General features: G+C 43.2%; 2 protein-coding genes and 1 long non-coding RNA gene across 8 annotated transcripts in view; 1 reads left to right on the top strand and 2 right to left on the bottom strand.

The window, feature by feature from the left end:
* Nucleotides 1-4,011, bottom strand: part of LOC310899570 — a 42,838-nt gene extending 38,827 nt beyond the window's left edge. For all 4 annotated transcript variants that reach the window (XR_014584395.1, XR_014584396.1, XR_014584397.1 and 1 more), the window contains exons 1-2: nt 3,875-4,011; nt 3,408-3,489 (exon numbers count right to left, since the gene is read on the bottom strand). This is a non-coding gene — a long non-coding RNA (uncharacterized lncRNA). The remainder of the gene's footprint in view (nt 1-3,407; nt 3,490-3,874) is intronic.
* A 2,598-nt stretch (nt 4,012-6,609) lies between these two features.
* PAQR3 (progestin and adipoQ receptor family member 3) lies at nt 6,610-12,248 on the top strand. The gene is made up of 6 exons (XM_083836064.1): nt 6,610-6,953; nt 7,039-7,201; nt 8,039-8,194; nt 8,938-9,135; nt 10,392-10,482; nt 10,843-12,248. The coding sequence occupies exons 1-6, from the start codon at nt 6,769-6,771 to the stop codon at nt 10,983-10,985; spliced, it is 936 nt and encodes a 311-aa protein (XP_083692190.1). The 5' UTR covers nt 6,610-6,768; the 3' UTR covers nt 10,986-12,248.
* Nucleotides 12,249-13,488: 1,240 nt separating this feature from the next.
* Nucleotides 13,489-23,287, bottom strand: part of BMP2K (BMP2 inducible kinase) — a 105,467-nt gene continuing 95,668 nt past the window's right edge. For all 3 annotated transcript variants that reach the window (XM_083836052.1, XM_083836051.1, XM_083836050.1), the window contains one exon: nt 13,489-18,952. In XM_083836052.1, the coding sequence (XP_083692178.1) occupies nt 17,523-18,952 (1,430 nt within the window). In that variant the 3' untranslated portion in view covers nt 13,489-17,522. The remainder of the gene's footprint in view (nt 18,953-23,287) is intronic.

Below are 23,287 nucleotides of genomic sequence, written 5' to 3' on the forward strand. Positions count from 1 at the left end.
TGCATTTTGGAATTTAAGCACAGGTTATTTTATAGGAACCAGCCATGAAGTATAAATCAGAGACATCAGTGCCAACTCAGTACTCTGTGCAAAGAACAGAGTGAGTGCTCTAGAACAGGAGGATAAAAAAACAACCAAACAAAACCTTGTGGTGTTTATCTTTATTACTGATTACTACCACCCCGCACCTGTGTACTCCTTGGATTCATGAATCATTAAAAAAACACACCTGAGTCATTACACAGAGGAGTCATGAAGAACAAAATGGGTGTGTGCACGTGTTAATGCATTGACATGGTAAATCTAGAAAAAAAAAAGAAAGAAAAACAATGGGAAAAAATATGTCATTGCTCTCTTTTTGGGGACTACTGCCAATTCTTCATTAGGATCTCCTAAAAGGGTCACATAACAGTATACTTGATAAAACAGAAATGGAACAAATTAAGAAGCCCTTGAAGACACACTAAAGCCACTTGCCTTCTAAGGCGGGAAGTAAAAAGTGCTGATTCTACAGGAAGTAGAGTGAGATGATTCCAAAGGCCAAATACCCTGGCCTTTTTTGACATTAAAGTGGCACTATACAGATCAAACTAAGAGCACAAGAAAAGTTTGGGATTTTACTAAAGCTCAAATAGCTATAGGCATACAAATCCTCATCAGAACCAAATGAGAACGTGTGTCTCCTGTCATATATACAGCAACATTCAAATACCTCCAGAAGTCTGCAAGCAACAGTGTAGATTTACAACAAAAGTGTTGGAACAAGCACCTAATCCCCACTGACACCAAGAAAGCATTCTGACAGCCTGCACAGCTCAAAACATGCTTAAACATCATTGGAAACTAAGCCTCTCTTTTTTCCCTCATCCTCTATTGAGAGGCCACTGTAGAGAAAACAATTATATAAACCAGAGCTGCAGGACTACTGTACAAAAAGGCTATTTTGATGTGTCACAGGGTCTTAGAAACATGGTCCCCCACTACAGCAATTTATATCAAGGCTTTGATATAAATTTCATTGATAATAATATATTCCACTGATAATATTTATATTCATATAAATAATAAATTCCATTGAGAATAATAATATTGATATAAATTCCTCCATCTCAGGGGAGACTAAGGCTTTCATGGGAATGGCCTGGCTCCTAGGAAACTCAGAAACCTACACTGTTGTCCAAGAGTGAAATGACCGCATCGACCAAAGTCCTCTAGTCCACAAGTCCTGGAGTTTCACCCTCGCTGTAAATAACTCACCTAAATCCATGACAACTAGAGAATCAAAACCTCTGTAGTCAAAATAGTTCATCCAGAAATGCCTTCTGTCATGGCATGAATTCCAGCTGCGATAAAATTTTATAGGCAAGCTGGAGTTAGTGAGACCTTTAAACCTGAAAAACCAACATGCACCTAAAATTCAGAACTCCACACAAAGTTTTTTTTTTCGCCACCAGTTTTACCAGGAGCAGGTCATTGCACTAGGAAACATCCAGCTCACATTATTAAGCAGCTTTCCAGACAGTTTCTTCCTTTCCCTAGAAGTCCCCTCATTCCTCAAAATATATATAAAAAAATCCTTTGTTGTGCTCTCACCACTCTCACCTTCAGAACCTACACACAATTAATTCCAGTCCTTCAGGCTCAGGACTCTATTATGCTGCGAAATTGTTCATGTTTGTCTGCTTAACAGGGATGGAAAAGATGCTGCTAAACTGGAGAAAAAATAGCAAGCTGGGCAGAAGAGGTGCTTTCTTCCATTGTGTGCACAGTGCATTTTTGCTGACTGTAAGCTCTCACATGGCAGGAAAAAGCCCAAATGCCATTCTTTCTCTTGCTATTGGCAGCTGTTCTCTTATCACCAAAGAGAATTTATCGCACCACTGACAGATGCTGAGATTCAGAAGCTGGAACTGAAAGCCAAAGGGATTGAATCAGAAAACAGAAATGCCAAAAAAAAAAAAAAAAAAAGGAAAAGGAAGAGCCCTACCAAAACAAGTCACTTCACTGCACACATTGCACATGCATCTCTCCACGGGGAGAGGAAAAGAGAGCCCGAACCCCCCACGACAGATGTCAGGCGTTCTGTTTCGGGCACTTCTGGAAGCTGCTCAGGTTCTACGCTGAAGAGTGCGGTACAAGATACCACAGAGAACGTCACCACAAAAATCCTAGCAGATACAGCGCACGGAAGATGCATCTCCAGGGAAGAAGGACTTAAAACCAAGCTTTCTTAGTATGAAGGTCACTCTAATTACTATATACAAGGTACTTGCATTCTTCACGCTCTCTTATTGAAGGGAGTGTGTGGATTAGGGGTAGTGCAGTATTTCTGTTTTTCCCCACTCTCGCTTTAAAAACCTCTTTGACTTCCACAAACCTATAAACCTTATTTTCTTATTTCCAACTTCCCCACATATCAAGTACTTAATTTCACAGATGCTCTGGCTACTTCCAAGAGAGGATACATCTGTTTTAGATAACAAGGGGCTTTAAATAACTATCTCCTGATGTAGCAGTCAGTAAACATATTCTATACAAGGCCATTTGCAAGTTTTCTTTGCACAGACATACAGAACAGAAAGTGCTTTATGCACATGAATAAATATATGGTCTTTATGGTCATAAACCAGTGCCTGTATTTTATTCACAGGCTCTGCATTGAAATACGCTCCTGCGCACAGTACTCTGAACTAGATCTACTTCCTTCCAGCCCCAGGGACAGAGGAATAAGAACGTGGCTATACACTGACACAGCAACGACAAGGTCTCTCTGCTGATAGCATTATGCAAAGGAAGACATGCGATACCTTCAGCCAGTATTCCCAAATGCATTCTCTCGGCTAAGGTCAGACTAATGACAGATTTCATCTCCAGGCACTGATCTGTCTTTTCTGGAGAACACGGAGCAAGCTGAGCACTCCCACAGCAGCAGATTCCATCAGTGGGAAAAGCAGTCCCAGGGCACCTCCTATTTCCTTGTTCCCAACGAACTAACGAAGGGCCAGGTCCCCGTGAATCAAAAATCAGGAGGTGTCTTGTTTAGGAATGAGATCAAATGACAAGTCACACATTTTATTTTATTTTATTCCATTCTAGCACTGCTCTTACACTGATACAGGTCTGCAGGAAACAGCGTGGCCAAGATGAGAACTCAAGTCACGGTACCAATTCTTTGTTAATTACAAAGTCAATGAAGAGGCACCTAATTGAGCTGGCGAGTATAACGAGCTCCTTCGCACCAGCACGGATGGAAGATGTTCAGGCTGATAGCACAGTGCCAGAGTGACACCCTCAGGAAGAGCCAAGAATGAGCTCACTGACAGGTTTCTAGCATGGGAGATGGGTAGCCCTGAGCGGTCTCAAGTCACCTGCACCACATAACTGTCTCAAATGCTTTTATCACTCACCTGCTTTACTGAGCCTCCTATTTTGCAGCTGCCACTGTTTGGAAAGCAGTTTTCTGAAATCTTGTTCACAGGGATCTTCTTGCTAGAAACAAGCAATAAAAAAAAAAAAAAAAGATAAACCAATGCCTCAAAAACCAGCACCAATAATATTTCAGGCTTCTTCATCCCTTCACAATCAAATTTGATTTTTTTTGATGTTCCACTTTTGTGACAAGCACTTGAAAAGATCTTTTTCTTGCATATTTTTTCTAACTCATTTGTCCCGTTTTTCCCTCAAAAAAAAAAAAAAAGTGCAAAATGGAGCAGGACATAAAAAAATGCTGCTAGTATTACAGAACTAATACTAGTTAATTAATTCATATAAACTTTCTGTTCTTCACCTATATTTTCCTTAAACTAGACACTGAAGGCAGGCTAAGGGGTTATATTTCAGGCATCTAAATACAACATTATCTGTTTATACTGACAAACACAGAAGAATCAAACTCAGTGGGGAGCTATCTTGGTTAAGGAGAAACAGTTTAGGTCATTTGTCATTTCCTCAGCCATCTCTTTAAAAGCCTTCTCTCTCTGCCTACATAGGTCATCTGGGTTTCAACAGAACATTATGGAACCTCTCCCGCACATTTATTGTTACTCCCAATTAAGCTTATCTGCCAGTAAAATTAGGGATACAGTATAGGAATTAGGGCAAGCTAGGTAGTTACCCAAGAAGGTCAATTTAGGTCAAAGCTATCTTGCCCAGATGGCTAATTTCAATCACTTACGCATACAACACAATTGTTCAATAAGCTCAAAATAAATAGTGTAAGTAATTAATTTAAAGCTGCCCTAATTGTTTCTCAGTTTTCCCTATTAACTTAACCTATAACACTTCTTCTATCAAAGCTTCAAAGCTTTAACTTAACAGCCAATTAAAGCTATCAAAAAAAAAAAAAAAAGTGCTGTCAGCTCTGATTCCTTCTGACTGAACTCTCTGAAGCGCTCGGGATTTAATTTAAATTGCACAGGGCTTAGAAACAAAGTCTTTTTTTCCAGGTATAATGTTCTCAGTGAGCTAATGATTCAATGGACAATTACAGCTAATTACAGTTTTAACCTGGTAGCAACTTTCTAAGCAGCATTTGGCTTGACAAAAGTGAGTGTCCACTTGAGCGAACAATGAATCTCCCCATTTATCAGCAGGAGCTGGGGAGGATGCCACTGCTTTCTCTGCTCGGTTTCACAGTGGCGACGAAAAACTTCCCAGGACGGTTGGGGTTCTCTCACCTGAAGTAACGTGGTGGCTCTGTTCTTATTCCTTTATGTGCATATGTGTGCACACGTACTTATTATCTCCCTCATTCTCCAGGTGCTGCAAAGAGAAGGAGGGTGATACTTGTTAGTAAAAAGATTACCACCACATAGAGATCATTCTCATTAGCAGGATCCCACTATTTTGGTTTAGAGATTTCAGCTTACAAGTGCAAAACGTTGACCCAAACAGGATGCTTTCCTATTTTTAGTGCAGCTGATTGAGGTCAACTGGAAAGTGAACTGTTCTTCCACCTCAGAACAGAAACATCTAGCACTGTAGGAACTATTTCCCTTTCAAGCAAGCTGCAACATAATGCCTTCATAGCTTCCTAAGATTTTGTTTCCTGGAAACTCTGGTATTTGAATTCTCAGCCCTCCCGTGAACCCATTACATATGAGAGTCACCGAGCCATCTCCTGAGTATCAGCCAACTTAGCACTTCTCTCTGCCAGGTGTTTTCTTACACTGGACTTCCCTGTGTACTTAGTATGACTCTGCTGCCTACAGAAGGGATATCCCGTGCTCCATCCTAAACATAGCCACGTGAGCTTTCCCTGTCTCTCTCCTCCAGTCACAACTATGCCTAGGGATCTTTCCGAATGTGCTTTGTCTGCGCATTCTTAAAGAATTTAATATTATTACTTTAATATCCAGCTAGGGTAAAACGTGAAGGAGAGAAGCCATATGGAAAAGAAGACAGAAACAAAGAGGAAAGAGCTATTTAAAGGTGTGCTTCTGAGATGTCCCAGAAAGGTGAACACAAGAAAATTAAAGCTAAGGCTGCTGAGTTACTGATATGAACATGCTTCCTCGGGGTACCTCTGCAAAGTCCTGCAGTACATACAGGAGAAAAACGTACCCAGCATTCAGACCAGCTAAAGAGGAGGGAAAAGGCACGAGGAACTGTCAGCAGCTCTCCAGAGGTAGGAGGAACAGAATTTCAGAGCATTCATGTGCAGAAATCAAATTGAATAATAGCTTGAAATATTCAAGAGCTGTTGTTGACCAGAATGAACTTAACTGGTATAAACAAGTGGTGTAACATGGAAGTTTCTGGGTTACGCATCACAGCTGGTTATCAGGCTATTTCTGGGACTCAAACACCTGGTCTTTACGGTCATTCTCAGATTTCAAATGCCCCTCATCCTGGGTCTTTTACTTCACCATACAAATCTCTCTGCCATGGGAAAATGCTCTGTTCTTGTCACAGCACCTCAGTGAAATATGTCCACATTTGGTTTAAACAAGAGAAAAGACCTTTGAAAAATATAGCATGGTGCATTACCAGAAGGGAGGAACAGCTCAGTGAACAAGGAGCACCACTCAGGACAATTGTTTTTAACTTCAGAGACAGATACGAGGATAGGGGTCCAGTTAACACCTACTAATGCTATTTTTGGATAAAATAAAAAAATAAAACTACTGACTCTGTGTGCTTATTGGCATGGTGCAACGGGCACAAACCTACGGACAGCGCTCTCTCTCTTACCCTCAGTAGCTGTTTTTTTAAATAAAAATTGGTAAAGCAAATCCTCTGGAAGAGTCTTCTTCAGTCCTAATATTTTATACTGAGAGTAAACAGGAGAAAAAGAAGACGTTAATGGTATATAATCGTTGTATGAAGTAACCAGAGGTTCCTCTTGCAGGGGGCGAGGCTCTCACCAGCCACCCCTTCTCAGCACTCCGAGCTCTACGCTGCCTGCTTTGAGCCCACATTTCCTCCTTATTCGCTAACTTTGGACCCCTCTTTAAAAAACGTTTGATTTTAAAGCGTTTTTCCCTAAGCTTCTCAGCGATAAGCGCCCTTTCTTTTACGACCCCCGTCACGACAGCAGCACCATACTGCCCCCCAGAACCCCCCTGACGGGGCCCAACGGCCACCCCCGGCGGCCGCCCCGCGCTACGTCATCGCCTCGCGCCGCTGAGGCGGGCGGGTTACGGCCGCCGCGAGCCGGGCCCCGGCTGAGGGGAGCGGGGCTGAGGCGCCGGGCGGGCGGCGGTCGCGATCGTCGCGACAGGCCTGCGGGGCGCGGGCCGATGCGGCGGCGGCGGCGGGGCGGGCGAGATGCAGCAGAAGCTGCTGCGGAGCTCGCACTACATCGAGCTGGGCGGCTACCAGTACTGGCCCATAATGGTGCCCCGCGACATTCGCCTGTACACGTACGAGCAGATCCCCGTGTTCCTGAAGGACAACCCCTACATCACCGACGGCTACCGCGCCTACCTGCCCGCCCGCCTCTGCCTCAAGAGGTGAGCGGGGGAGGCCGTCGTGGCGGTGGGTCGGGCCCCCGGGCTGCCATCCCGGCCCGAGCCCTGCTCTTCTTCTTCCCCGCAGCCTCTTCATCCTCTCCAACGAGACCGTCAACATCTGGAGCCACCTGCTCGGCTTCCTACTATTCTTCGCTCTGGGTGTCTACGACCTGGTGGCCGTCCTGCCGGCGGCAGGTGCCTCCCGAGAGGACTTCGTCATCTGCTTCGTCTGCCTCTTCTGCTTCCAGGTAGCGCGGCCCGGGAGCCAAATTAATGGTGCCCGCGTCCACAGCGGGAGCGCTGCGGGGCCTCTGATGGTCCTTCTGTGTAGGGCTGGAGCCGGCCCGGAGCAGGACAGGCCGAGCTCAGGCCTGCCGTGCTTTAAATTCCATTCTTTGTGAAGGTAACCAGCAAGCTCCGTGGTGGAGTTGATTTTGACTTCTTGAATGTAAGAATCAAGTCAGGAGGGCTGAGCATGGGTCAGCCTATAACAAAATCTGCAAAGAACAGCCAAGGCTGTACTGCACAGCTTCTGTTGGGTGTGGGGTCCACATTCACTAGCATGCCTGCAGCTGGCTTCAGTTTCTGCTGAAAACAGCAGCCATATTTTGATGCCAGTCTGGAATCACAGCAGGGTTTTTATTCTAATCTTTTACCCAAGATGAGCAAGAGCTTGTGTGCTTCAGATTAAATCTGTACTCAGCACCAGTGATAGCACTTCGCATCATGATTTGACTGCCGAAGCTCTATTAGAAGACACTACCCGTAAAAAAAGTGTGTACGACCCTGCTTCCGTGTGTACTAGAACCTTTTTGGCCTCGTGCTCTAGGCCACTGTACCCTTATTTTGTTTGCTGTGCAGCCCATGGTTATCAAGTCTTGCAAAGTTTTTTATTTCTTCAGGCCGCTAGAGAAGGTTGGGTTATTTTCCATTGACTACTGGCAGATATCATGATTGCCTGCACAAAGTAGTACTGCAAAACAAGTAACAAGTGATTTTCTGCTCTAAGCTTCAGAGTTGAAGCTTGCTGTAATCCCTGTAAGTTACCAAGAAATTAATGTGTCCGTGTTTCAACATGTGTATAGGTCTGTATGCTTTGTTCAGTGGGATATCATCTCTTCTGTTGCCATCGTTCAGAGAAGACCAGCCGGCGATGGATGGCCTTAGATTATGCGGGAATTTCCATTGCTATCCTGGGCTGCTACGTATCAGGCGTGTTTTATGCCTTTTACTGTAATAACGTAAGTCTCACTCACATTTTCATATGACATTTAGTTCCTGCGGTCTCACTGCCGTGGCCTGCATGCCTCAGGAAGGGGGTTCATTGCATCATGTCCAAGTGGCACATTAGTCAGGAGACAGTGATGGGAACTGAAACAGGTTTTGACACAAGCAGAACTTTGTTTGCAGAAGTGACAGGTAAACGTGGATATTCCTTTCAAGCTGTCAACTGCACACGTCTCAAGACAGCATTGAAAGTTATAGAAAGTCAGCGTAAACTTGACAGTCATGCCTTTGTCAAATGCATGAGGCTGTTTATGGGATGTATCCCCATCAAAACTAATTCAAATGTTTCCAACTGAATATCTCACATGGGGCAGAAACAAGCTTATTTTGCTTTGGAGTCTTAAACCATGTCCACCTTTGTAACTCTCAGCTCCCTGTACAAGCAGTGCACTGAAAGCACTGAGCAGGTAGTTGAACCAGTTCTCTTAGGCAGGGTTATGTTTAAAATGTGTTTTAGTGAAGGCAGTGCTTGAAATCAATGTTCTACCAACTGTACCTGGGCAATAGAGTCCCCTCCCCTCCCTTCCCTTTACTTTATTAATAAGAATATATTCATTCAGTGTTGTAATTTGTGGTCTCAGAAGTGACAGGACAATGATGAATCATTGCGTTTAGTAACGTGATCTTTCTACCCAGAGTTTGCCTTAACATAAGATGAGAAAATACACAAACTTGCTTTTGTTTCTTTTTTCCTTAGTACTGGCGTCAGGTATACTTAATCACTATGTTGGCAATGATCCTGGCAGTATTTTTTGCTCAGATTCATCCCAGTTACCTCACACAACAGTGTCACAGACTGCGCTCTGTCATCTTTTGCTCAGTGTCTGGCTATGGAATTATTCCTACAGTCCACTGGGTTGGGCTCAACGGCGGCATTGGTGCATCTATTGTACAGGTAAAAGAAAATAATAAGGAAAGAAGCATTCCTTTTGCTTTTCACTTGCCATCTTCCCTGAGTCTCTTAGACTTTTGGAAATAAGGGGGATGTAGAGGTAGTGAAAATCTCTTAAGAGCATAGAATTCCTTTGGATGTAACAGTCCAAATGCAAATGCTCAGATTTACTGAAAGCCAGTAAACAGATTGAGTAGATTAAATTTTTACTGATTTAAAACTGCATCGTGAGAAGGCCAACTGGATACCAAGGCAACTGTGTGCTTGCCTGAGGGGCAGAGCAGTCTGTGCAGGTAGGCCAGGGCGAGGCTTGGGAGTCAGCTGGCGCGTAGGAAGTGGTTGGTCAGGCTACACAAGCGCCTGGGGCTCTCTGCCCCTGCAGTTCCAGAGGAGGAAGGAGCCATAAGACCATTTTCTTCCTCTTCTGTGCCCTGGGCTTGTGGTAAAATGAGTATTTGCCTACACAGTCCTCTGTCTCGCGTGCAAATCTCATTTAACATCGCTGTGAAGTTATAAACTATTTTCCCATTCTTGTTTTACCACTTAAAATCATGGTTAAAGGTTGTCCAGCTCTGGAAAATAGGAAGCACAGCACTGTTAAAAGAGGTGAAGTCTGCCCCAAGGTGTAAACTCCAGGAATCATTGTGATTACCCAGCGACCTAATTGTGCTGAAGAAAACCTTTGCTTTTCATAGTAAGCACTAAGAGTGCAAGTACTTAGACTACCACTTCAAGAAGACTGGCTTCTAGGGTGGTGGTTTAGCCTGGTCCAGAGCACCTGTTGAATCTGGAAGAGCAGCATTTACAAATAAGCGGCTTTAGAACTGGTACTGAACACTGGCCTTCTAAAAATCAGATAAGCAGTAATTGCTACCCCCACCCTCCCCATTTAGTTTGTCTGGGTGTAACAGAATGGTAGATATAGTACTCATTTTGTTTCCATAGCTGACGAAAATGCTCTGCTTCCAGTAATTAAACTGTTACAAAAACCAAGTCATATGAATGGGTTGCTTTCCAGTGGCTAGTCCTTTTTTTTCTTCACGGTCTCCTATGTAGTATTTCTGTGGCCTTCCATTCAGTTTTTTTCAAGTTTTGGCATTAGCTCCTCAACTGGACTCTGTTCTATTCAATAGATAACAAAGGCAGCCAAGTTAAAATTGTTTGGTCTTGCCTTTTGCTTTTTTAAATAGAGGTAGAGATTTTTTATTATTTTATTTCTATCTTGTAACAGAATAGAAAAGCTTCATTTTCTTTTGCAGGAGTTTGCTCCGCGTGTACTTGTCATGTACTTCATTGCTGCTGTAGCTTTTCTCTTCTATATTTCCAAAGTTCCTGAAAGATACTTCCCAGGTAGGAAATCCTGTGGTTTTTTTTGTTGTTGTTTTGGTTTTTTATGCAGTTCAGCTTCCTACGGTGTCTCAGTCTCGGCTGTGAGTCCCAAAGTTATTGAGAGAGAGCAGGTTGACGATGTTCTACCTTGTGTTCTTACATAGAGCGAAGCTTTGTGTGTATTTGCATCAAAAGAAGTGAGAAGCTTTGCGTGTGTTTGCATCAAAAGAAATCAGACAACTTCTGATCAAGTTTGTTAAAGAACTTACACTGCCTCCCAGCCAGCTGAGTGTATAGTGAGCCTCTGAGGAGACAGCTTGCATTGCACGAGTTAATGCCAAACTGAACAACTTAACAGCTTGCCCTTTTTGTTCCCCGCAGGACAGCTGAACTACCTCGGCTCCAGTCACCAAGTGTGGCATATCCTGGCAGTGGTCATGTTGTACTGGTGGCATCAATCGGTAGTGTACATCATGCAATACAGACACAGCAAGCCCTGTCCTGAGTATAGCGTGGACTTGTGAAGGTAAAGCAGTTTTTGTACGCATGGGAACATGATATTTTAACAAGCTTAGGGTTAAGTAATCTTGTTTTTAACACATCACAAGGTGCAATTAACCTCCCTAATCTAATTAGCTCCCCCAGAGAAAATGCTGAGTGGTGTAATACTTTCTTGTACATAAACAAGTAGTTATCTTGATACCTGGCACTCCACTAATCTATGCTGCTGCACTGCAGGAACCTCCAGGAGACTGCATTGCCCTCAGGCAGAGTTTTAGAGCAGGCTGGACAGATGTTTGCCCGGTCCCTTTCAGCTGTTTGACAACTGTAGTAGTCTCAAGCAGTTATCAATATTTGTTCCTACATAGCAAGAGATTGCACGGCCTAGCCATGAGCTAGGAAAACCTTGGGCAACCCTATGAAAAGCCGGGTGACACACAAACCCCTGCTGAACTACCAGCCTCATCTGTGCTACTCTGTCCTCTCAGCGAGGGTTGACCCTCCATGGGCTTGAGCTTGCTCAGAGTGCTGGAGAGCCTGCCTATCAGCAAAGCGCTCCTGGAGGCTGGCAAGGTGCTGTTCAGTCCCACCGAAGCTGCCTCAAGTGGGCTTAACAAGCCCAGCTCCCTCAGCCTTCTTCCCAAGGAACGTGCCAAGGAGATGTGGCCAAGAGCAGAGCAATAGACATTTACCGTCAAGTATTTGATCACTTATCAGGTATGGAGAAGGCAGGATACTACCTTCTTTGCCAGTAGGCAGGAGAGCAGTGCTGTCACTGAAGCTCAGTGTTTCTTTATCTCTCCTCCCAACACCAGAAACCATAAATGGAAAGAACTAACTCTGCATTTAAAATTCAAATCCCAGACTTGTGAGCCTTCCCGTGTGATTATGTATTTTTGTGTGTTTTTTTTTTTAAACTTGACCGTGAAGCAAGTTTAAAGTGCACTAATGACTACTACTGAAGCCTGACAAGGAACGTGCAATTATAAAAGCCTGTTTCCAGTGTCATGTGAACAATATTTGAAGAATGTGTGATTGTGTATTGAAAGCGTACTGATTTGATGGTTTGCTTTTTTTTTTTGTAAACTAACTACTGTAGCAGTTTTCACTGGATAAGAAAACTGATTGTGAAGTTGTACATTTTTATTATCCTGACAAAATTCCATCAAGCTGCATGATGGTCTTTTATGTAAATACTGAACCTGTAAATAAATGCTGAACCTGTAAAAATAAAATTTATGAGGAAAGGCTGAGAGACCTGGGTCTGTTCAGCCTGGAGAAAAGAAGACTGAGAGGGGATCTCATCAATGTTTATAAATACCTGAAGTGTGGGAGACAGAGGGATTTGGCCAACCTCTTTTCAGTGGTTTGTGGGGACAGGACTAGGGGCAATGGCCACAAAATGGAGCAGTGGAAGTTCCACACCAACATGCGAAAGAACTTCTTCACGGTGAGGGTGACGGAGCACCAGAATAGGCTGCCCGGGGGGTTGTGGAGTCTCCTTCTCTGGAGATATTCAAGGCCCGTCTGGACGCCTACCTGGGCAACCTGCTCTAGGGAACCTGCTTTGGCAGCGAGGTTGGACCCGATGATCTCTCGAGGTCCCTTCCCCCCCCTACAATTCTGTGATTCTGTGAAATTCTGGTTCGCTGGATGTTTGCTTGGGGTAACCTTTTTGTTTTGAATACTGTACTCAAGCATGTCACAAATGACATACATGAATTGCTTCACCACACATTTGGTACCTCCCCAAGGTTTTAAATAAATGGAGAGGCTGTCTCATGACTTACCGAGGCACAGCATGGACTGGCAGGGAATGTATTCTAAGTGTACTACACTAACTGGACTTAAAACTTTAAGGCACAAACTTTTAACAGCTATGCTTGTTCACTTTTGCTCAAGCTGAAGCTTCCATCCAATTAAAATGTGGGGTTGCTTGTAACAAAATTAGACTAAAAAGGGCAATAGACAAAGGACAGAACAACCAAGACATGAGCTACAATGGAGTATGTGTCCTGCTACCACTCAGTCTTGTTACAGATTTTGTTCTTTCTTCAGCTTCCATAATAGTGAAATCAGTACAAACAAGCTCCAAAAAATGCTCTATCAAACAGTTGGCAGAATGGGTCAAATCAAGTGAAAATTATGTCTAAAAGATTAAGTGCAGAACTGAGTCTGAAGTTAAATGGAAACTATACTGAAAGTTCTGGCCACTTTGAAAAGGGACAAAGCTTCAGTTAGTGCCTAGGAATCTGAATGCATCTTTTTAAAACCGTTCTGCAGGAAGGCTTTAAGAGGAAATACTGAAACTAAGAAATAAAAGCAATACATTATCAACAGGTTTTCACAAGTTGAACAAAGATGGTTGTATTACCTGCCCGACTGTCATCTTTAACATGTAAAAAAATACCAACAGTAATCTACAGTTACAAAAAGCAACCAGAAAAAGTAGCATTGCTTATAGTGAATAACTTAAAGCCTAAACGTGAATACTTAATCATGCCATGTTTAAGGAGATCTGCAAAGTCACTGTTACCATGTTTGTTTATTTAACAACTGCAGTATTTTATGATGTACATCAGTTTCACAAAAAAGTTAAAAGTTCTCTGTTTAGTGGTACACAAAAAAGCTTTAGAAACTTGAAGTCTAACAAGAAATGGAAGTGTAGTTCAGGAAAGTGCACTTAAAAGCTGAATGCCAGCAATTTTAAAATAGTTTTTATGCTCTTTAATAGTAGGTGATGCCTTAGTCACGGACTTAGCTATACACACAATTTCCTTGATTTTCCTTTCAAAAGAAGCAGGAAAAGTAACTCAGCAGCCACCCTTTACACTTTTTTCTTTTGCAGATTTCACTCATTCGCTCTTCCTAATTCCATCGAAATGATTGTGGCTGCACTGTTACTAAAAATATAGCATGATGTGTGTGATCACGTGTATATTTTATATATACTTTTCATATATAAAAATACACAATATAGTATAAAATACTCCAGATAAACTCTTATTCTCACAGTAGCAAATATATCAACTTATTTTCACAGTACTTAGTTTTACTAACTGGGACAACCAGAATTATTAAAAGCTATTTCCTTGCAAGTTGGTTTTTGCAGGTCCCACGTTACAAGTCAGCAAAAGCAATTACGCACATCTCAAGGCTATCTGAGAGTCTGCAGAGAAACTCAACTTCTTGTTTTTCTTTTCATGACCGTCACCATGAAGAAGGACTCCTTAGTACCTCTGACAGAATCTCTGTCCTGAGCAGCCGATTCTGAAAGGTCTATGGTTCAGTCATTCAACACACTGAAAGAACTGTAAAAATTAATTGATATTTTCTGTTGGAAGGGAAGCGTTAGTTCCTTACCTTGCCATCACTGTCTTCACAGACAGTATGGTACAAGTCTGGTCTTTCCAGTACTTCACGTAAGGTCACAAAAGACTCCATGACAAGTGCACAGATGAGCATGCACACACACTGAATACAGGCAAAAGTATACCATGTTCCCCAGCAGTACCATGTTTTGTCTCTGTTGAATCTTAGCTGAATCTTAAACCCAAGCTGCAGACCAAATACAGCATGCCAAGTCAAGCGAGGCATGCTGATCTCTTCTCAGTCAGAAGAAAAAACAATCATTTTCACGTCAGAAACATAAAAATTACGTTTATGCAAAAAGCTGTTTCGTAAGTAGAGTACAAAGAGCAAGGTTTATTAAGGCCAGAAGAAAGCAAGCATCATCGGCCCTAACTCATATGCAACCATTATGCCAGTTTTAGAGTAACTTGGGTTTACGTTTTGCTTTCATCTCCTCTATCAGTTTGTGTACAACCCAACTCCAGCTTTCCTGTAATGAAACCACTTACGAGCCTTCTGTCAAAAACAAAAAAATAACAAAAAAGACAACACCCACCACACAAGGAAAACCTGTTACACTCCTCAGCCTGCATCTCAGGGTCATCAGACAAAAAACAAACCCAACTCCCTCTTCGCTGGATTTACCTGAGGAGTTAGACCAACGCTAGGTCTGTCGGCACACTGCCTTTCCCCTCAGTGTTCAAGGGCGAACCACTGCTGCTCTTAGGCAGTGGTGTTAAGCCCAGTCCCGGTGCACATTGCTAACCCACACCTCCAGCATCCAACAGCCGTGCAAACCCTGATGCTGCTCTTCCACCAGCAAAAGCAGCAGGTCAGTTGCTTTTTTTCTTGTTTCCACCTATCTGCCCCATTTGTCATAATATTCTGTACTAACAAGTGTCTTTAGGCAGGTAAGTAACAGTTCAAAAGGAAACTGTAGGAAGGCAGCTAATAAGCATGCGCATAAAAACAAAATCACAGTTAACCTGAGTATCAGAAAATGCTACAGACTTGGCGTGCGTTTCTTACAGCCTTTGGCATAAAAAAAAACCCAACAGGTGAGAACAGTAGTAATAAAGCCTAAGAAACTCCTGTGCAAATAGAGTTGAAACATTTCTACTCACGTATTCCTAAAAGCTTAAATTCTAAGCCTGAACAAGTCATTCGTAACCAAGCAGAGCTGTAATATTTCTCTTTCACCTTGTCAGAAAAAAAAAATTAATAAAGGAAGATAATCAAAGTGTACAGATACGCATGAGCTAGTTTCAGAATCCAGGACTAAGGGAAACAAACTCACTAGATACGTGAGGCAGCATTTTATCAAACCAGCCCACAAAAGAAAAAAGGGATTTGTTTTTAACATGCCATCTTTAAACAGATATTTAAGGGATCTACCGTGATCCTCACAGATCTCAGGGTGACTGTATAACCAGCAGTAGACTTCAGGAAAAAAAAAAAGAAAACACAACCCTAAATATTTCACTTCACCTCCTGCTGGGGGGGGGGGGGGGAAGGGAGGGCAGGGAAAAACAACCTTAAACTTTTATGGTCACCATATGTGAACATCTACTTTACATTTACTCTTCAACATTCGGTAGAGCAGGACATAAAGCTGAGACAAGCAGAGGAACCACCTCCTGCCACCTCCTCTTTAGGATTGCCACGGAAGCAAGGCAAACTGGGTCATTCTGATTTGTACTCGCTCTGCGGTCAGTGTAAACGGCTTGATGCAGGCCGCAAGGCAGCGGGGTGCAGGCCCACCTGCACACGACGCAGGAAGGACATCTCTCCAGCGAGCCTGTTCGCGTCCCCTTCCTTCCCAGCAGCTGCCAGCACTGCAGGCTCCAAGCTCTCAGCCACGTCTCGTGCACCTAATGTCTCGGAGGTACTGTGCAGCAGGACAGGAATCCTGCCTGTAAGGCTTCGTGGTGTGAAACGCAGTTTACTGGTACAGTAGCGATCAGCATCTGCAGGCTACCTGCTGCTTACTGCTTCTGGTCTGAAACAAATCTGGTTTCAGATAAGCTTCTTCAAAGCTCAGTGCATTTAGCAAAACTTTCTTATAAAATACACTTAAGTACAATAGCAGATTCATCAGAACTTGAGAACATTAGGTTACAGTCATTTCATAAAATTATTATTGTTTTAAAAAACAACATGAGTTTTGAAAGAATACACGCTTTCTTTGCAATAAAAATCCAAGAGGAAAAGAAAAGGTGTTTTTAGACACAAACCCCACTTTGTAATCAAATAAAACTGATGGTGCATTTCACAGTCAACTGTTCAAGTCATCTGCAATACTCCATCTGTGCCAGATTCTTACTCATGTAAACCAGCCTCTCTTCCCCAGCGTACTGAGTAGTCTTCAAAGTGCTGCAAACACTGGCTGCATCCCTGCCGGTTTACTCCCTACATTCATACTTTCCATTTCACAAACCATTATATTCTCTGCATCTTTAGTTTTAACTCTAGACTTCCAGTTTGCTATTTTACATTAATGGCACTTACTGTAAAAAAATAATAATAATAAAATTGAACATTTAGGCACACAAAAAAATAATCTGCCTCTCAGCTCTGCAGCTGCATAGATGTCTATCAGGTCCCAAGCCATAGCCACGCTCTGGAATTCTGGGCCACAGCCCCTTGAAGACTTGGCTTCTTTATTTTAAAATTAATAAAGGTAGTTTTCATCTAGGAAGCAAAGACTTGACTATTTCCAGCATATCAATCTGGATATTAGTACGTTTAGGTTCTTGGGTCTACTGCAACCGAGACACAAAGAAGAACCACAGTTCCTTTAGCCTACCTGTATATATGGAAAACCTTTCTCATGTGATCTCTGCCTGTCCCCCTCCCTCCACCTCAGCACATCACTGAGGGCTGAAAAGGCAATGCGAAAGTGCAGAATGACAATATGTTCCAGGGCCAAGAGTCAGTGACAGACACTGATTCACATCTGATTCCTCTTTATGTTCTGGGATCCATCTGTCATAAAGGATGCTCCTGAGGAGTTTTGTTTTTTTCTATTTTTCTCCAAAAAAATGATAACAATTGCTATAATTCTGAATTTCATTGTGCAAGTTGGCCATGCCTTCTTTAACTTGAATAAACTATAGCCCAGGTCCCTGTCAACCAGATAAATTACTCCACTAATTAAAACCACTACCAAGTGACCCCGAGAGGTGGAAGGGGGAACCCACTGGAAGCATTTACTGTTTGGAAGGAAACGGAGCTGCTCCAAAGGGATCCAACTCGAGTGCCTGCTGCTGCTGGCTCTGGGCACTCTGCACAACAAGTTCTGTGAAGGGTACTGCACCAAAGTCATCTGTTTTCAGCCCATCGCCACCGTGGACGGCTCCATGCAAGGAGCTCTGCCTAGGCCTACTAGCCACTACTACTGCACCGTGATCCCCGCAGTTGTCACCAAACCCTTGGTGCTGGGGATGCCGCATCAAGTCTGGTGGGTGGAAGGGTTTGGCTCCAAAAGGATCCAGCAGATTCTCATCTGTCTGCAGAGGGTTGGTTCGATCTTTGCTGTCCGTCAAGGAGACGCTTATGTTCTCTTTGGAGTCCGAGATGGTCAGGAACTCATTGCTGCTCTGGGAGTCCCTGCGGCCTGCCTTCTTGTGCCTGCGGGCTCTCTCCGGGGTGCGGTAGTTGGGCTTCAAAGGCTTCTTCGTGGTGGTCGGGGTGCCATGGTGGCGCTTGCCATTGTTCTTCGAGACCTCCTGTTTCATGCGCCTTTGGCGGGACGAAAGTTTCTGCAGGTTTCGCTGCTGCTTCACCTTTTGCTGCTGCTGACTCCCTGTGATCTCTTCAAAAGGAATCAGCCCAAACAGGTCCTCTTTACTCCCGCTCACCCTGGGGAGAAGAGAAGGCTGAAACGGGGTGCAGCCAAAAACATCGACACCCCGCGGCGAGGTGGGCGAGAGGTGAGCCTCAGTGCCCACCAGCTGGCCATCTTGCTGTGACACCTTTTTGCTGAACGGGGCTTTTGTGAAAACATCAAAGTCATCCTGCTCTTGGTTGAGGCTGGGAAAAGCAGTCTGAGAAGGGGTACTTTTGTCACTCTTCTCTCTTGCTTGAGGCTGAAGAGAAAAAAAGGGCACTGCCCCAAACACATCAAATTCTTGGACGGGGCTCGCCTTGATTACAGTAGTTGGCACCTGAGACGTATGCATTAAACTGGGTTCTTTAACTTCACTGACGCCCACGCCACCTCTGAACCTACTGCTCGAGAGCCCTTTCACAGATTTTTGCTTGGTGCGATCAGAATCGGAGTCAGAACTTTGCTTTTCTTCCTCCTCTTCCTCTGCCTCTTCCTCAGAGTCCATGAGGAGAGGCCGGTGGCCTAAGTTCTCTGGTTCCGTATCATTGTCATCGTTGAAGTCTCCATTCTCACCTTGTAAGACTTCCTCATCCTCCTGCTCTTCTTCTTCCTCGCTGCTCTTTGGAGAGGGAGGATCAGATTCAAAATCACTCTCTGACTCATCACCACCTTTTGGCACTTGTCCCTCTGCTGTCTTCCTCCCTGCCCGGGGATCTCTGAAAGCATGGCTCAGTTTTCCAGCCTTGGTTGCAGTCCCGAAGTTATTTCCTTGATTGCTGGACGAGTTATCCATTTGTTTTCCAGGGGAACCTGCAGGTCCAAAGAAAAATGTAGAACAAAACTTTAAATACGCTCCAAAAATCAACACTTACTACACATGCACAGTAGCCACACATACAAGGAGTCAATGAAAATATATATTCTGTGAATACTGAGGGAAATGAGCTAAAATCATATCTAATGTTTCAAACAACACTAATGAAATGGATTAATTGTCAGACCTTATAGCTTTCCTTCTCACACTCAGGACCTTCAGAAACAATACTAACAGGTTTTAGCCAGGGACAAACCACTGGGCAAGGTGGTCTGCAGAGCCAGCTTTTCAAATACACTCATCACCCAGCCGCTCCTCTCCAGGGAAAGAGCAGTCAGTGTGCTTGAAAGAAGGTGTTTTTGTTTTTTAAAACATGAACGTAAAAACATAAAGAAACAGCATAGGTGGCTCCATTCTGCTGTCCTGCTGGTGCAATTTCTGTGCCAGCAAACACACCTTGCTGGCAATCACGTCCCTTCTTAATGCTGCCTTTTGAAAAGATTCTGCAAGACCAACCCGCTGTCCTAAGGCTCGTACCATGCAGCCAGATACGTGGAAAAATACTGATGTACCCAACACAGTTTCGAATGGGAAACAAGTGCACTACACCCTGTTAGTTCTCAGCCTTTCCTCTCCCAAGCTTTCATTGCACTGGACAATCCTACCCAACGTCTCCAAGATAATTAGCTTCCTATATGGCCTATGAAAATGAGCAATTGGGTGACAGAATAAGCTTGTACATGTCCCAGCTGCAGGGAAGATTGCATGAGGTCACCACCTCTCTGTCCTGCCCTCATGGTACCAACACCTTACAAGAACTTAACAAGCAGGACTTGGAACCTGCCAACAGCCACAACAAAGGCACGGGCTCTGTTCTGTTCTTTTTCTTTTCCTCAGTAGTATGTTTTGAGACATATGAAGGGAAAACAGACAAGACATCAATATCTATGGGAAAATAGAATCATAGAATCAACTAAGTTGGAAAATACCTCTAAAATGATCTGGCCCATCCTTTAACCTAGCACTGCCAAGTCTACCATTACACCATGTCACCAAGCACCACACCTACACATTTTTTGAAGACCTCCATTCATGGTGATTCAATGCAAATAGCAAAGCAATCAACAGCATAACAATAAAGAAATAGAAATGAAGGGACAAATACATTTTCCATCATGTCTGAACTTGAAATAATTTGGAAGATGCCTCCCCCACACACACATCCTTGAGTTATAAATGTAATTTGGACTCTTAAATCCCACTGAGAATTAAGCTAGATTGTCACGGCCATTTGTGCATTTGAAGAGGTGTCTCCAGGTGCTTACTCTCTGTGTCAGCAGAAACAGCCTCTCCCTATTAGGGCCTTTCCCATGATTTATGCCAACAGAATTCACATTGTGAAAGCAACATTGGAAGCTTTTACAAGTTTTTTTTTGTTTTGTTTTGAAGCAATACTTGCTTGGTGTTTGAAAACTATGCTTTGAGCATATCTTTCAGTCCCTTCTAGCTTCTAGGGCAGCAATTCAGGCAAAAATAAATTATCCTGTTGGCTTAAGTTTCAGAGAAATGTTTTCTTGTTTGTTTGCAACTAAGATTGATCAGCTCAGTTTCTCCCCAACAATGAAATCTATTTATTCATTTTGTTCTGACATCTTCATCCCTGATATTTACTAACAAATAGAGCTAAGAGGACTCTTTCATGGGGCAGTTAGCTTTGAAATACTGGGAGCAGCAAAAACTTTGTCAGTACACAAAACATGGCAACGGCACAGACTAGATAAGCTTGCATAGTGCCACTAGTATGGCACTCATCACACATGCAAAACAAGTTTCACTCTGTGATGAAGCCATGCTGCTGCACAGAGAGGTTTTCATGAGCATAAGTGACTTTCAAAAGTCTATCGGAAGAGAATGAGTAGGAGGAAAAGCAAAACAGTTTCAGCTGGGCAAAGTTTATTTGCTCTTGAGATGTCCTCTTCTCTACACCAGATCACACCACAGACATGTAGGTTTGAAAATACCTAACTGAACATGTAACACTAAGAACAGCAATGATAATTCACCTCTTTGTGCACAGAGTAACTTCCTCAAACTGGAATGCAATACTTTGAAGTGAGGCTGTATTACAATCAGACCGAGTATTATGTGGGTACCAGCCTTCAGATGGGGATTAGAACAATGGCAAAACCCAGTTCCTATTCAATAGGCTACCACAGCTGTGCAGCTTTGTGTCTGCTTTTAATTAAGGAATGACAAATGCAGTGGCAATACTGCCTGTATCACGAGACATCTCTCTTCCCCAGTTCACCTACCTTCATACTTACATTGTACCTGACTTCAGGCTTTTGAATTTGTAGAGGATTATTTGTCAGTGACCAAACCCCTCAACGCCACGAGACAAAACTGTCGTGTGCTGCAGGATGTTGGTTTGGCATCCAAGAGCAAATACAGCATGTTGGAGTCTGCTTGTAAGCTTGCAGAGCAGAGAGAACGTTCCTCTCACTCCTTCATGAGTTAATATCGGCCATCACAATCCTTCTGAGGTCCATGAAGACAGTGCAAACAATTCCTTTTCAGTAGTGGGATTGCTTTACAGGAACATTAGGTGACACTGCTTATCAATTCCACAACAGAGCCTCTGCTCAGACCAACCTGTATGCAGTCCATGCGCTGCAACTGACGCTGGGCACACGCACCCAGAGCTTCCTTTTACTTGACTAATGTAAGGGCTAATGTAGGGCTACCTCTCCTGCATGTAAAGTACTCCCAGCCCTCTGAACAGAGCTTGATTCCTAACTGCTAAAAGAGCAGGTATTCGGCAAGCCCTCCAATGCATCTCCCAGCACACTGGGAAGTTATCCCTAAACCAGGCATGGCTCAGGGGAGCACGTGATCGTATGCAGACACACAAGAAAGGTATTATACAGTCAGAACTGCCTAATGTGCATACATTGTTGCTTCAAGATATTTCTGACAACTAAGTAACCACGTTGTAGAAGGGAAATACTACCCACGTTGCACTTTGTGGAACCTGAGAACTCTCCTTTTTAACCTCAAGACAAGACCTTTATCCTTCTCAAAGCTATTTTTGTTGCTACACTCTATTACCACACAGTGGGAAAAAAGTTATCAGACTATCGCTTTTGAGGTTTTATGACAAATCAGGCTTTCAATATTAATGTCCTGTGAACACTCTAGCAAGACCCTCTTTAAGATTTCAGCTCGTAGTCAAGTGTAGGAAAGATGCCCATATGTTGACAGCATTTTAAACTTGGAAGCAACATGCTCAGTTCAGAGGTAGCTCTTGTCAAATCAAACAATGATCAAGTATGTTACTTTTCACATTCCTTTGAAGGAATTAAACTGCTTCACGATGCAGAAGGCTGCAGAGAACTGGAAGAGAAGCTGGTGGATGCAAAGAAAAGTGGGTCTGCAGAAGCAGCAGATGAAGTAGGAAGCATCACATTCAGCTGGAACCCCCTCAGAAGGGTTATAATCTCTCCTAAGTGGACATAATATCCATCTACTTAGGAGACCTTCTCCACCTCACCTGTCACTGTCTACTTCCAAGACTAGCCTTAACTGCACATGCATTTCTCCAGGACAGCCAAATCCTCTCTTAAACTTCAATTTCATAAAATCTTCAGCCTTCACGTACCACATGCAGTTGTGCTACTAGCAGCAGGTACAGCCACCCGTAGAAGGGTGCAATAATGCCTTCGTGTTCTGCATTCATCTTGCTCCCACATGTATTTAGTATTATCGTTTATTCTAAAAAATGTTTTTTTTTAGAATGAAAAAGCCTATATAAGATCCTGAGCTCTTATGAGAAACAGTTTTTCCCCAACTGCCAAAATGCATCCAAAACATTACTTAAGTAACCTCACTTATACATTACAGAAAACAATAGAAATGAACAAGTCTAACATGTACCTGGGACAATCTCTACTGCTTTGTGGGTAGGAAAATGTCAGATATAAATTTAATCATCTCTCGTCCACCCAATTCAGTCATAAACCATTAGACCCCTGTTCCCTCAGCACTTCCAGGTTTGGTCCAACATATGACTGTGTTTTATAAAGCCACATGCAATTTTGGAGGCTGTTTAACTCTTGGAGCTAAGAAAGCATTCTGCTCCATCAATTCATATACCTTTTTTTTCCTTGTGATCCAAATAAACGTTCATATAATGCACCAAGACAAATTCAAACATCAAAGAAGGACTTTGCAGACAACCAGCTTATGCTTGCCTAAAGGCCATACCAAGTTGAATTTACCTATGAAGATGCACATACCCCACTAAGCAGCCTAAACTAATAAGACACTGGGCA

This window comes from Anser anser (assembly GCF_964211835.1).
Source record: "Anser anser genome assembly, chromosome: 4".
Classification (NCBI taxonomy): Eukaryota; Metazoa; Chordata; class Aves; order Anseriformes; family Anatidae; genus Anser; species Anser anser.

Bases quoted from the DNA above. Each gene is read 5' to 3' on its own strand.
- PAQR3 (XM_083836064.1), top strand. From the start codon at position 6,769: ATGCAGCAGAAGCTGCTGCGGAGCTCGCACTACATCGAGCTGGGCGGC. The intron at 8,195-8,937 runs GTAAGTCTCACT...TTTTTTCCTTAG, and splicing joins ATGCCTTTTACTGTAATAAC to TACTGGCGTCAGGTATACTT. The intron at 10,483-10,842 runs GTAGGAAATCCT...TGTTCCCCGCAG, and splicing joins TCCTGAAAGATACTTCCCAG to GACAGCTGAACTACCTCGGC.